This window comes from Notechis scutatus, chromosome 8 (assembly GCF_049901735.1).
Source record: "Notechis scutatus isolate UNSWTSFEM ecotype Mainland chromosome 8, rNotScu1.2, whole genome shotgun sequence".
NCBI classification, from domain to species: Eukaryota; Metazoa; Chordata; class Lepidosauria; order Squamata; family Elapidae; genus Notechis; species Notechis scutatus.
Window position 1 is genome coordinate 8,839,939 of NC_142016.1, and position 13,684 is coordinate 8,853,622.

Sequence of the window (13,684 nt, forward strand, 5' to 3'; positions counted from 1 at the left end):
CTAGGAGAAGGTGTATCCTCTTTATAAAAAATAAAGAAAATCTTGCTGGAATTTTTTTTAATAGACTTGACTAAAAAAATAAGATTAAGACTGGTTTTCTACTGAAAACCAGTCTTATTAAATTTGACAAGATAGAAACCAAACACCTAAAAACCAAGGGTCGTGCTATGATTTCTGATTTCTCCAAGGGACTGATGGGTAGAACAGATAGGAGAAGTCAATAGCATCTTAAGAGAAGTTAGAAACCATTTTTGCTCCAGCTAATCAGGCAAATCTGTATTTAAGCTAGTGGTAAATATTATGACCACAATTGAACCCAAAATTTTTGTTCTTAAGCAAGACATTTGTTAAGTGAATTTTGCCCCATTTTGCAACCTTTCTTCTCACAGTTGTTAAGTGAATCACTACAGTAGTTAGGTTAGTAACACAATTATTAAGTGACTCTAGCTTCCTCGTTGATTTTACTTGTCAGAAGTTTGCAAAAGGGTATCACATGACCTCGGCACACTGCAACTGTCATAAATATGAACCAGTTGCCAAGCATCTGAATTTTGATCCCATGAATATTGGGATGCTGCAATGGTTTTTCAGTGCCATTGTAACTTTGAATGGTCACTAAATGAACTGTTATAAGTTGAGGACTACCTGTATTATAGATTGGAGTAACTCATATCGGATTCTGGCAGTTCTAACTGCTAGCAGGTTTCAAGTGCTATTTTTTACTCTACAATCTGCAACTGATTGTCTGTTTTATGCTCAGTGTTTTGGTTCTAATTGGTAGTACCTTTATAGCAAATCTCCTTTTCTTGCTGTCTCAAGCTCTTTCATAAGAGACCGAGGGACAGAATTTTATCTTCTGTCTTCCCAAATCACATATTTAATAATAAAAATAATTTATTTCTACTGCAATAACATATGCTGCATTTTTCCTTATAGACATGGTCCATATCATAGATGTTTCTTGGTACTTCAGTTTAAGAATTTGTTTGATGCTATATAAAAAGGATCAAGAAAATATGCAATTATACAGATAAGCCCAGTTAAAACTGAAATGTCCGGTTCTTGCTGCTTCAGGCAAGCCGTTGGAATGCGGAAGGTCTATGAAGGAATTTCCTGATAAAAGAAAGGAAATTGTTTCCATCTGTTCCTTAGATTGGTTTACAACAGTCTGATCAGTTTCTGAGTAAAAGAATATTATATATTACTAAAACAAACCCCTCACTCGCATTCTTGAACTTGAAGACGGAAATCCTGCTTGCAAGAAAGATAAATGTTGAGTGAATAGAAAATAAAAAATTATTTGTCATGTTTTAGATAGCTAGCATAATCTCAATATTTCTTCTATCCCAACATCAATCATCATCATCCCAGTGATCCCCATCCTCTAAAATAATGTTTCTCAAACTTTTTTCTCCTATGTCCCCCATCAGGGCCTGGGTACGGATATGGAACATAACAGGTGCATTTTCTCAACATCAGCAATATAGTATTTGCAATCTGATACACTTAGTGTCCTTTAAGAATCCTAGGGCCTCAGTTGAGAACCAGTGTGCTCCACAGCAGCGGTTGCCAACCGGTGGGTCGCGGACCACTGAGAGAGAGAGAAGTGGGGGGGAGGTTAGATCAGATTTCTCTCTTTCTCTCCCACCAATGTCAGCAAGTCAGTCAAAATTTATATTAGTGGTCCCCAGGATTTAAAATTATGAGTTTGGTGGTCCCTGAGGTCCAAAAGGTTGGCGACCCCTGCTCTACAGCACCTCAATTTTACATAACTCACCTGTTGTGTAATAGTCAACAATCACTTGACCCAATTATATTTCATATGTTGCATCTATAATATTGTAATATATACCCAATTTGAATATTTGCTATTTAGGCTGGCTGGCAGGTATTCTAAATAGGATTTCTCATTTAGATCAATGGTGATCTAAATGGTTTTATAACTCTGTCCTTGAAACGATACTGTATGTACTATATACCATATGCTTAAATAATAAGTATTTCTAGTACAAAAATATCTATAATCCTTGCTATAGTCCTAAAAAATAAAAATCAAACTCTGTTACATGTTATATGTTACATGTTACATGTTACATGTTATAGCTGTGTTGAACGCTTAATTTAATTTAATACTAATGTTTTTAAAAATAACAAAACATTTATTAACTAAGCAATATTTAAGAATAATTTTACTGCCTAATGGCAGTATTTATCTATGTAATTCATGAATGGGGTATAATTTCTGGGCAACAGAACTGAGGAAATCCTCTAAAATAACATTTGAGAATTAAGTTACTTATTAAGAATTGAGAACTGTTATTTATTACAACTTGTAATTGATGTTTCTTCTCACAAACTCTGTCTCTCTCATATAAATCCTAGGCCCCTACAGGAGTTTCTACACCATATCCCTCTTCAGCAACCATCTTCCCCAGTCCTGTTGGGAACTCTGAGAAAACCAGACCATCCAACAATGTTTCCATCCAGGGCTTCTCTTTAGAAAAAGCCATCCCAACTTCTAACAGTCTTCTGGGAGAGGATTTGGCGAAGGTGCCACAAGTTATCCCTGGTCCAACTGGCGTTCCCATCAACGGTAGTGTTACTGCGGTTCCTGCTATGGTACCTAGTACTCCTGCCCCAACACCAGGTAAGAGCAAACTTCCTTCTTTAAATGTTCTCAACCAGGTTCCAAATTCTGGATTCTCTTAACATTGGTATTGTCAACAATGCATGGAAGATAATTTTGATATGGCCTATAGGCTAATAAATAAAATAAACTAACTAAACTAGCTTGGAAGATAATTTTTTCCCCAGTACTTTTATAAAAACAGCAAATTTTGTTAGCTTCGTTCAAAAACAGATCTTTTGATTCTGTTATACCAGATCTGAAGACAAATTATTCAGATATTATATCAGACCCGTGATTAAGGGGACATACATTTTGATTATTTTCTCGTTTCAGTCTCTACTGACCCAGTATGTTTTTAAAAATGTTGTGTCAACTATTATCCTCATTTTAGCCACCTAAAAAAACACTGAATTTTTTAAAAAAGATTAACTCTTTCTCCACAAATTTATTCATTACTCAGGAATATGGATGTTGACCTGACTTTGAACTTCTTAAAATGCAGGTGTATTCTTATTAATATGCCTTGCTCTTCTTTCTTTGCGAATGTTGGCTGTTATTTGCTTTATTCATCTGGCTGTTGCAAGAGAACTATTTAAAGAGACTTGTGTTGCTTTCCTTAAATTGAAACAAGATTTGATTATCAGCTTCAGTGCTAACTGTCTATACCCAAACATTCAAAATACTACAGAGTCATGGTTCTGTGAGCTCTGACTACATACTTGGATTTTAAAATGCTTCTCAATTTTCAACTCAAACTCAATCTGACCCTTTGCACATTTATAGAAGTCTGAGATTCAGGCACTAGAGTAGAAAGTGATGAGAACCTGTGGGTAGTTTTGTGGGAGCATCCCAGAAGGATGGGTGAGGTGCCAGTTTTTTGTTTTCTTTTTTGTGTGTTTTACTGTGTTTGTGATTTTATTGTTTGGAACTGCACTAGGTTGTTGTATAATATGAGCAGCCATGCAAGTCTTTTAAATAAGTAAGTTCACATTGAATAAATCAAAATTCCTGCCTCTCCTTATCTGAGAAATAAAACTCATATTCTCCATTGAGTCGACGGGAGAATCCAGGTTGGGTAGTCTCTAACCTCGTTGCTCTACAGACCGAGTTGAATCCCCCCAGGTAACAGTCCCCAGTTCTTCACTCGGTCTCAACTCACTCAGACAACCATGTACAACCATGTAACGTACAGTTCCAGGATATTGTAGCATATTAATTGAGAAGCAGTTGTGGTTAATGGTTACTTGTCTATAATTACCTATTATTTTTATAAAGTATTTTATTTTTTAAATGTGGCAATCTTAGCAAGTTTAAGACAAGCAACCCAGTATCAAATTCTAATTTAATAGCCAGTCTCTGTAACAAGAAGCTATAGTTGTATAAAAGCAGAAAGATATTTTAGATCCCTTTTAGATCTCTTCATAAAATTTATGCCTAAAAAGAGGGTGGAGGGGGAACGTATATGCCCAAATGCTCCATGATTCTTATATACATCGTAAACCATGTTTGTTAATCATTTGTTGCAGAAGTCTTTGTATATTAGTCCTGCGTAGCATTTCAGATGTCAAAGGAGAAGTATAGCACTGGTTAGCAGCTCTTTAAAGCAAATAACCTTTTTCCCTTTCTCTTGTCTCTCTTTCCCTTTCTCTGCAAAGGAAAGATAACTAGTCCCAGGGAAAGATGCGGTTGCTTTAAGAAGTTGCCAGTAGGTGCTACATGAGCATCTGTGCACTCTGAAACATCTGTTTTCCCTTTGAATCCAACCTATTGTACATAATGAAAAATATAAAATGTGAATTGTCCCCAGTTCTGCTGTGTTTGAATGTTAATTTACCTCCACAGTTATTAAGAAATTGGCAGTTTCTGCTGGAGACAGTGTCCAGGTGACTCTGCCAAAGAATGAAGTGGAACTAAATGCATATGTCCTACCTCCACCACCTAAAGGTAGGAACTGAACAATCCTATTCAGAATTTGGTAGCTCTTGCAAGTTTGTTTGGTAAATGCATGTACGTTCAAAATGGAAGATGAAGGTAGGAAGCCTGGCCAAATCAATTTGGGCAGTCAAGACTTATCTATTCCAGAACAGATATGGAATGGATGTCCTCAGAATTGAAAACATATGTACAAGAGATAGAAATAAAACCTAATGTATGGGCAGATCACAATCTGATAAAAGCTATATGGAAAGGACAAAAAAGAAAGTTGAGATGGATGTTGAATCAAACAATATTGCAAGATAAAGAATTCATACAAAATATGGAAAAAAGAATTGGACTTTTTTTCCAAAGAGAACAGGAAAGGAGAAATTTCATTGCAAACTCTATGGATACTGTTAAAGCATATATTCGGGGAATAGATATAACTTACATGGGGAAGAAAAATAAGAATAAACAAAATAAGAAAATGCTAGAGGAAAGGCCTTCCCATAATTTCTAATCTTCTTCCACTAGGAAGTAGCTATTCCTATGATTGGAGATTAATTACACACCCAAAGGATTATAGTGGAGAGATGGAAGGACAGCATTCACAAATTCTCAAGTTGTCCAAGGTGAGTCTGCCTGGAAAGAACTACAGGTTGGAAGTGTCATTGTACAATGTTCAGATGGTTAACGCATAAAAACATTGCTGTCCAAGTGTTTATCTGTTCATTGTAGGTACTCTCCCTCTATTGTCCCAACTGCAAAAGGTTAAATGAATGAAACAAGAATGCAAGAGCAATAGATTTAAAGATCATGAGAATGTAAAAATCTCAGAATGAGGATGCAGTCTAGTTTAACATGCATTACTTTTTAGTGTATATGAGGAACATTTTTAAACATCAACATGTTCCTTGGGAGCAGCATATAAAGCAGTTTAAAGCTTTTCGGTATTTTCATCCCATTTTATCTGAACCTTTTTTTGGCTCCTAAAAGTTCCCTGAGCACGTGGCAACATCTTTTGGTGACTACAGCTCACGAGGGAAGAGTTGTTGGAAGAGAGGGGAATAGTGTTGTAACAAGGCCTGCCCCAGTCATGCTGCCAATATTCCTTGTGATTGATTTTCTTGTTAACATCTCATCATAGCCTTGCCCTTTTCTTAACAATCTCTGCTCATTTTGTTTGGTAGCTCACAGTTGGCCTATATGAATTCAATGTGATAGTAGATGGTGATAACGCGCATGGAGAAGGGATGGTGAATGTGACGGTTAAACCAGGTATGCGAAATAATTGCATCAAACTGTTTCTGTTCTGCATTGTCTTCCCAGGTCTTATTCTTATAGTTTCCTGTCTTTGTAAACATTTGAAAAGCAAGCTAGGTGGCCCAAATTATAGCTGACCTGAATATTTTCTAAGCAAAACGTTTGACTCAGTTTTGAGAGAGGAAAAGGAATGTGTCATTATCACATTCTTTTCACCTCTTTTCCCTTTCTGTATTTTGTGTGAGCAGCAGCAGTGTTTCTGTTGGTGGTGGTTATATAATTTTTTTTGGCAATCTCTCATGATGTGAGATCATACCTAGGGACCAATTTGAGTATGAATAATAAATATAAACCACTTTCTGCCCCTCTGAAAACACTATAGGCTTGTCTTGAACTGCAGTTGCTCTCCCAGTTTTATCCAATGATGTAATTCTTTGAAAAGAGACAGGTTAAATTTTGACAACCCACCACTTTCAGAACACAAAACTCACATGATACTGGATTTAGTGCCCTTTGAGGCAAAACACAGACCTCTGAAATCTTATTATGACCAGCATCTAACCATCCTGTGTCCTGATTCTCTTATGAATTCTTCTTATTCTCTTCCTTTGCATGTACTCAAGAGAATCTCTCTCATGGGTTTTGTTCCAACTGTCTGATGAACTGGGCTTGATGCATAAAGCTTATATGAAAATAAGTTAGCTAGGATGCAGCAGACTGTTTTTTATACCAGCAGTCTAATAAGATTGCCAGCTTTTGGAAGTGTTTACTGTTTACCACTAATTATTTTAAGTTAGGCAATACAGCATTGAATAAAGTGTTGCCTTGGTTATGAACTGCAAAAGCTCTATAGAGCTTTTTTTCTGTCTTGTTATTTTAAATGCTCCCTATTATCCATCGGAATACTTGTATGGCATTACTTGCAAAAGATGATTCTTAGTAAAAGAATCATCTTATACAGAGTGGATATCTGTAATGAATTGCAGTGGGCAGTCGACATTGCTAATCCCAAATTTAGGACTACTGTGTTCAAATTATCCATCTCCCTATTTTGTACTTAGAAAGTAATTTAACATCTGAATACTACAAATATGAATATGAGAACACGCTAAATATATGCAGCAAATTGAGGACACTCTTGCTTCCCTGTCCATTCTGTCCATAGAAGCTTCATCCACAGGCTATAGAGAACTAATTCTTAAGGTTATAATACTACACTAACTTAATGGCGGGATGGTTTGCCTTACCACAAAAATCTAACAACAGTGAAAAAAAGGCTGTGACTTCAGCTAGTTGTATAGAAGTGGCTTCACAATTTGCAAACGAGGATTTAATAAGTAATAACTTAATCCTTACAATGATTGTAAATAGAAGGATTTTGAAACTGAAAAGTTGCTGTGATTTTACATTTTACAAACATTTCTAGATAATTCAGACTTTTTAATAGATTCTTTGATTAATCCTTACAATAGCCTTTAAAGATAGAATAGCACATTGAACAGTGAACAGGAAATTGGAGCTCCAGAGGGTTCACCTTAAGATTGTGTAGCAAGCGCAATCCAGAGGCAATATTGGGTTTTTGTAGTTCTTATTTCTACCACTATGCAGCAATTGAATGAAGTGGATTTCTAAAGGAGATGGCATGTGCCATAAGTATCTTCTAATATGTTCCTAGGGAAATTGTCATATTTATCTTGTCACTGCAGAGCCTCGAGTAAATCAGCCACCTGTGGCCATTGTGTCACCCCCATTCCTGGAGATCTCTCTTCCAACCACCTCAACAGTCATTGATGGCAGCCGTAAGTACTCAAATGTCAGACACAGGCAACCAGAGACCCTCGTGGAGAGCTACTTATTTTATTGTCTACTAACGGTGTTATAGGAATCTCTCCAGACTGCTTACCTTCCCCTGGGAACAACAAGATAAGACTTAATGGGTCTTGGGAGAGGTCAATCTTATGCCACTTGCAGCTATGCAATGACTCCAAGCTAGGCCCTTGCTTGACCCCTCCTTGCAGGCTGAAAGTTTCCCAACATCAACACAACCTTTGCAGTCTGCTCCTGAAATCATCAGAAAAGCTAGGGAAGGCAAGAGTAATTAATTAAGAAAAAAAGAACACAAGAGATATCTGTTGGAGCACTTCAACTGTTACTCACTTATGGGTTTCCTCATACTTCCTATCTACAAGCCATAACTGCCAAATGCATAACTTAATGTTTGAAAGATTCAAGGCTTTATGCTACTTACACACACACACACACACACACACACACAATTAAACACTGTTTTTCAGTTTCCCAGTTCTGGTCCTAAACTTCATGCTGCCATATTTTCAGGAAGAGATGTCTACATCTGTTCAAAAATAAGCTCTTTACTTTTCCTTTTCAGTAACAAAGAAAGCCATCATAAAATATTTCTGTATTCAAATGGTTGCAAATGATGAGGATATAAAAGATCATCAACTTGTATGTTATCTCTTTCAACTAAATGGTTTTAATTCCTCAAAGTATTTTAGGCCAGCCTCCTATACTCTTTTGCCTCCCCTAAGCACAAGTAGTTCTCAATTGACCAACATTTGTTTAGCAATTATTCAAAGTTACAATAGTATTGAAAAAGTGACTTACACATTTTTCCTGCACTTACAATTGTTGCAGCATCCCCATGATCACATGATCAAAATCTAGGCGCTTGGCACCTGCCATGCATTCACTGTATTGGTTGCAGTATCCCAGGTCCCCATTTGTGACCTTCCCAGCTGGCTTCTGACAAGCAAATTCAATGGAAATTCTGGTCCCAAATGTGGTCATATTGGGAGTGTTATCTCCTAGCCTTTTCAACCAGCTCAAAAGAATTCTGGAGATTGTCTCAGAGATGCTTTTTTTTTTCTTTTTTAAAAGACAACTGGACTGTTTTTTTTTTCCTTGAGGAGGAAGAAGAAAACATTGGGGGGGGAGGGGTATCCATCTATGTTAGAATTGAACACCCCTCCTTCAACAGAGGGGGAGGAATAAGACAGCATCTATCTCCAGTCCACAATGCAGCCCTGGCAGCTGTTCCAAGAAGATTCCAGAACCAATTGCACCCTAATTCAGGTGAACCTGAGAGCACAGATTAAACCCTCCAAGTGGCCTCACACAGCTCTCAGAGAGAGTGCTAACAACCAGGTGACTAAAGGGAAACACAAGCCTTCCAAACCCCCTCCACCATTCTGTCAGAACCTGCCCTTCCATCCTCCCGTCATCTGAACTGATGAAGCTTCTTGGATAAGAAGTGAAACGTTTTCTTTTTCCTCCTCAAGGGAAAAACAGTCCAGTTGCCTTTTGGAAAAAAAAAAAAAAAAAAGCACCTTTGAGACCACCATGACTTGGATGATTGAGAATCCCCACAGACAATTCTGGAGTTTGCTTCTTCAGCACTTCAGTTTGGGGAAGACTGTTTTACAAAGACATAGCCTGCTAGACATTTTGGCTAGAATTATGTCTGGGCCATCCAGGATCTCATCTTCAATTTTTTCTTGCCCTGCTCATGACATTCGGGAGATTGAAACTGGAATTGAATATATCTATAACACAGCTTCTCCCCATGGGAGATTTTCACCCTCTGAATATCTAATGGTTGCTAAAGCATTGTTCTTGGAAATCGTAATTAAATATTGTGGCTTGTGAAAGGGTCTTTAACTTACACATCAGCCTTGGACTAATTTTGAAGTAAATTTGACTATTGTGTTGCATGTTTATGGAGAAAGTGGCTTGTAAAATAAGACACACATTATCTGTGTTTATTGGACCAGAAAGTACTGATGATGACAAAATAGTGAGCTATCACTGGGAAGAGCTAAAGGGGCCTCTTCGAGAAGAGAAGGTATCTGCTGATACAGATATTCTGGAACTGACCAACCTGGTACCAGGCAATTACACATTCCGGTAAGTCAAGGGATCCTACCTCTGATGGTGAGTCCAAAATACAGTGTTACTTTAGATTACATAATAAGCTTAGCAACTAAATCAGAAACGCTGTTTTCCCCAGAATCTTATTTTATTTTTGTTAGCCTGTGTAGGTGGTCTGCTTATATAAGCATATACACCTCAGTTCACAACATAATCTGGCAAAGCTGCTACTAGCATTCTGGATCCAGGAGGCTGCTGCTGCATTCATAAAACAGTTGGGTCCCACATTATGTTGTTTTTAGCAAGTTATGAACATTAGTGAAAGAATATCCAATGGTTCATCATCCCTAATTATTTTTTTCTAAATTTCCCCCTCCCTCTCCTTTACCTGGCCTGCATCTTTTTTGTTTTTAATAGTGTTTACATACCTGTTTGTTTAACTGAAGTTTCAGATCGATATTCTTCAGGGTTATCAAGACACAGCAAATGAATAATAAAACAATGAGGATATCTTTAAATTAACATCTTTTGTAAAAGCGTCAAGTTTTCTAGAGGTGTTCTGCAGCAGTTCTCTGTTTGGGATATTTGTCGTTCTAGGTTTATCTGTGTTTATGGGTGGGGGATTGCACAGAGTCTGTTGGATTTGGGCTGCTACAATAAATTTAAATAAACAAGCCATCAGGAAGAGCATCCGGCCAGTAAACACTCAGCTCCATTCAGTTGTTCAGCCTCTACCCCAATACAAGGGATTACAGGGTCATAAATAGAAAAAAATAAATAAATATGATTATTCAATTTTCTTTGTCTAGCTGGCTTCAATTTAATAGCTAAAGGATAAGGGTTACTCATTGGTAGAGTGCTATTTGTTTTGTAAAAGAAATATTTTAAGCTTTTTAAGGCTTTTCTTCTTCTTTTGATCTGTGGTAGGATGATATGCTTCAGATGTTCTCTTCTCAAAAGCTGTTTCCTGGGTTGCTTTGCCAATGATTTTAAATAATGAACTGTTTGCGTGGTTCTGTTTCAGACCCCTCCATAAGTGAACAGGCAAATTATCAAATAGCAAATAACCTATAAAATGTGATGGCTTAGATTTCATCTGTGCGTTTGAACCAGCAGTGAATCTTGGATCAAGTGCTAACCTTAATTGCCAAGTTGTTTCTTTATGCTTCTTTTTTTCATGCTTAGCAAGGCTTTTCAGCTGTTTCTGAAAGGGTTTCTTTGGCACTTTTGAGGAACACTTTAAAAATGCATTTACTTTGGCAAGTGAATACTAGCTTGAAACTGGTAATTGCAAAAAAGCCTTATTATTCATGAGACTCATATACACAGAAGTGCCCACATTAGGCTGCCACAGATGTAAAACCAAATGATTAACAAAATCTTTTCGGTCACTTCTTCCACCCACCTTATCTGAATTGTTCCTTTAATTTCACCTTATTTACAGTGCATTGGCAAATGTTTAATGATACAAAATTGCCACACCACACAAGCCTTATGACCTCTGGCAATGAATTCTGATATTTATTTTAAATGATTTATGGCATTAATATTTTAACATATTTATTAATAGAATATCCAGGGCTATAGATGATATAAAATTACCATTATGAAGCTTGGTATTGATATAATAACATTACCAAAATAGAAGTGCATTCGATATAGTTCTGCCAGTACAAGGCAATCTCCCAGATCATAACAAGCCTTGATTAAAAGTTCATTGGTACAGGTAGGTTTTTGAAGTAGCCAATTGCATATCCATTAGGAAAGAGACCGGTTCAATAGTGGCCACTGTTAAGAAGTCCCCTGTGTCCCTGGAGGCTAGCCAGACTTCGCTAATTGAGGCTTCATGCCTTGTGAAACTTCTTGGTGCATTGTGGAATCACAAATGATGTATCTTCAATGCAGAGAGTGGAAATTTCCACACTGCTTGTTAGGTAGCTCCTAACTTTCCTGTGAATAGAAATGAAGGGCTTCAGAGCTGCTCTGTAAAGCTGTGTGTCATGCAATTGGCCATCATTAGTGCTTCTCCCAGAAGTACTAATATTTATTTAAAGTTCAGTTTCATGCAGCATGGGAAATAAATAACCATTATAGCCAGGGATGTTGCCACAGATGTTCCAATAAGCACCAACTTAACATTTCAGTCCATTCCGTTAGGAGCTAATTAATGCAAGTAAAACCCATCAGAGGTAGCATGCTTCTGATTGCCAGGTTTAGCTCTGATTACTGCCTGCGAAATTGTTCCCTTTCAGGCTTGATCGTTATACTCCCTCATTATCTCTTCCACTTTAGCCTCACTGTGGTGGATTCTGATGGGGCTAGCAACTCTACCACCGCTAGCCTGACAGTAAACAAAGCGGTGGATTATCCCCCTGTGGCAAATGCGGGCCCTAACCAAGTGATCACTCTGCCTCAAAATTCCATCACCCTTTACGGAAATCAGAGCACAGATGACCACGGCATTGTCAGCTACGAATGGTCCCTCAGCCCCAACAGCAAAGTGAAGGTAGCAGAAATGCAGGTAAGATCGCCAGGACTCCCATTTCAACGAGACCCTAAATCTTTTCTTAATATACTTTACAGTTCAACTTGATTCTACTTTATTAAGAAATAATACAGTTCTTAATGTTAACATTTACGTTCAAGACACATTAGTGGGCAGGTTTTAAATTTTAAATTTAAGGTTTTAAAATTTAAATTTTAAATTTAAATTGCCCCTTTTATTTTCAAGGAATTTTATTGCCTAGTGAATATCCATCTCCCTCCGCTTTTTGATAAAGGTAATGAAAACAAATGTGGGAACTCCTGTCTCATGCAGTGTCTCAAATAGTGGACAGTTTGGTTCAATCCATAGAAAAGGTGGTTAGATTCTCTCCTGCCGATGTCATTGCATTTCTGGATGCGTTAGTTCCTGTTCCACTCCCTAATCACAATTGCTATGCATATAAGTTCTCAAGGTTAGCTTTCTTCACCAAATCAGCATGATATCTAAGTCTCCCAGATTAGTTTTCATTTAAGAAGTGTATTCCATAGTTTTGAAATAAGAGCTAAAATTGTGCTTATCTGAGGTGTAACCTTTGGATCCATTCTGGCCATCCAAGATGAAAAGTTTCATCAGCCTTCCTTATTTGTCTGCTGTACTGAGAGGAGGAATCAAAGCAGGAATAAGCAATTTGTGGCTCTCCAGATCCTGAACTATAACTTGTGACATCCCCCAGAAACACAGCTAGTGGTGAGGAATGTTGGAAATTGAAGTTCAGCAGCATCTGGAGAATTGCAAGTTATTTGTTTGTGGACTACAGAGTGGCTGGAGATATTGGGAGCTGTAATCTATCACTTTTTGCCTGATGGTAGCAATGATAATAATTCCCTGTTCAAGCTAGGCAAGTTTCACTTTGGTAACGTCCGTCCCTTCTGCAATATGCTGCCTTTGCAAGCATAAAAAGGAAGCCATACCTTGTTATTTCTTGTCCCAGGATGTTGAATCAAAATAATGAAATGCTTAGTAATATATTGAATGCTGCCCTCCTCCTCCTCCTCCTCCTCCAATTCATAGGGGGTAAGAACTTCAACTCTGCAGCTCTCAGCCATGCGTGAAGGTGACTACACCTATCAACTGACAGTGACAGATTCTGCTGGCCATCAGTCCACTGCTGAGGTCACTGTGATTGTACAACCTGGTAGGTATGCTTTCAAAACAAACTGTTCTGCATAAGGGGATGTAAAATGCAAACCCCTATTACATCCCAGAAACCTAGTTATGAAGATAGTTATGGATCAGTGTAAAGCGGGGATGCTAGTAGTGGGAGGCTTCTTGAGTATCATCCTAAAGGGGTGCGTGCTTTTAAAATACTATTGGTACAACCAATGGAACTTAAAAGCCCTTCTTTTATTTATTTTTATTTATTTATTTGATTTGTCAATCGCTTGCAAAATAGGCATAAGTATAAACATGAGTAAGAATACAGAAAATAGGTATGATTAAAT

General features: G+C 37.5%; 1 protein-coding gene across 1 annotated transcript in view; it reads left to right on the plus strand.

The window, feature by feature from the left end:
* KIAA0319L (KIAA0319 like) overlaps positions 1-13,684 on the plus strand; it is a 53,278-nt gene that overhangs the window by 24,679 nt on the left and 14,915 nt on the right. Inside the window, exons 4-11 of the mRNA XM_026680640.2 lie at positions 2,383-2,647; positions 4,472-4,573; positions 5,081-5,178; positions 5,737-5,824; positions 7,516-7,608; positions 9,601-9,733; positions 11,990-12,218; positions 13,254-13,377. Of these exons, the coding sequence (XP_026536425.2) occupies positions 2,383-2,647; positions 4,472-4,573; positions 5,081-5,178; positions 5,737-5,824; positions 7,516-7,608; positions 9,601-9,733; positions 11,990-12,218; positions 13,254-13,377 (1,132 nt within the window). The remainder of the gene's footprint in view (positions 1-2,382; positions 2,648-4,471; positions 4,574-5,080; positions 5,179-5,736; positions 5,825-7,515; positions 7,609-9,600; positions 9,734-11,989; positions 12,219-13,253; positions 13,378-13,684) is intronic.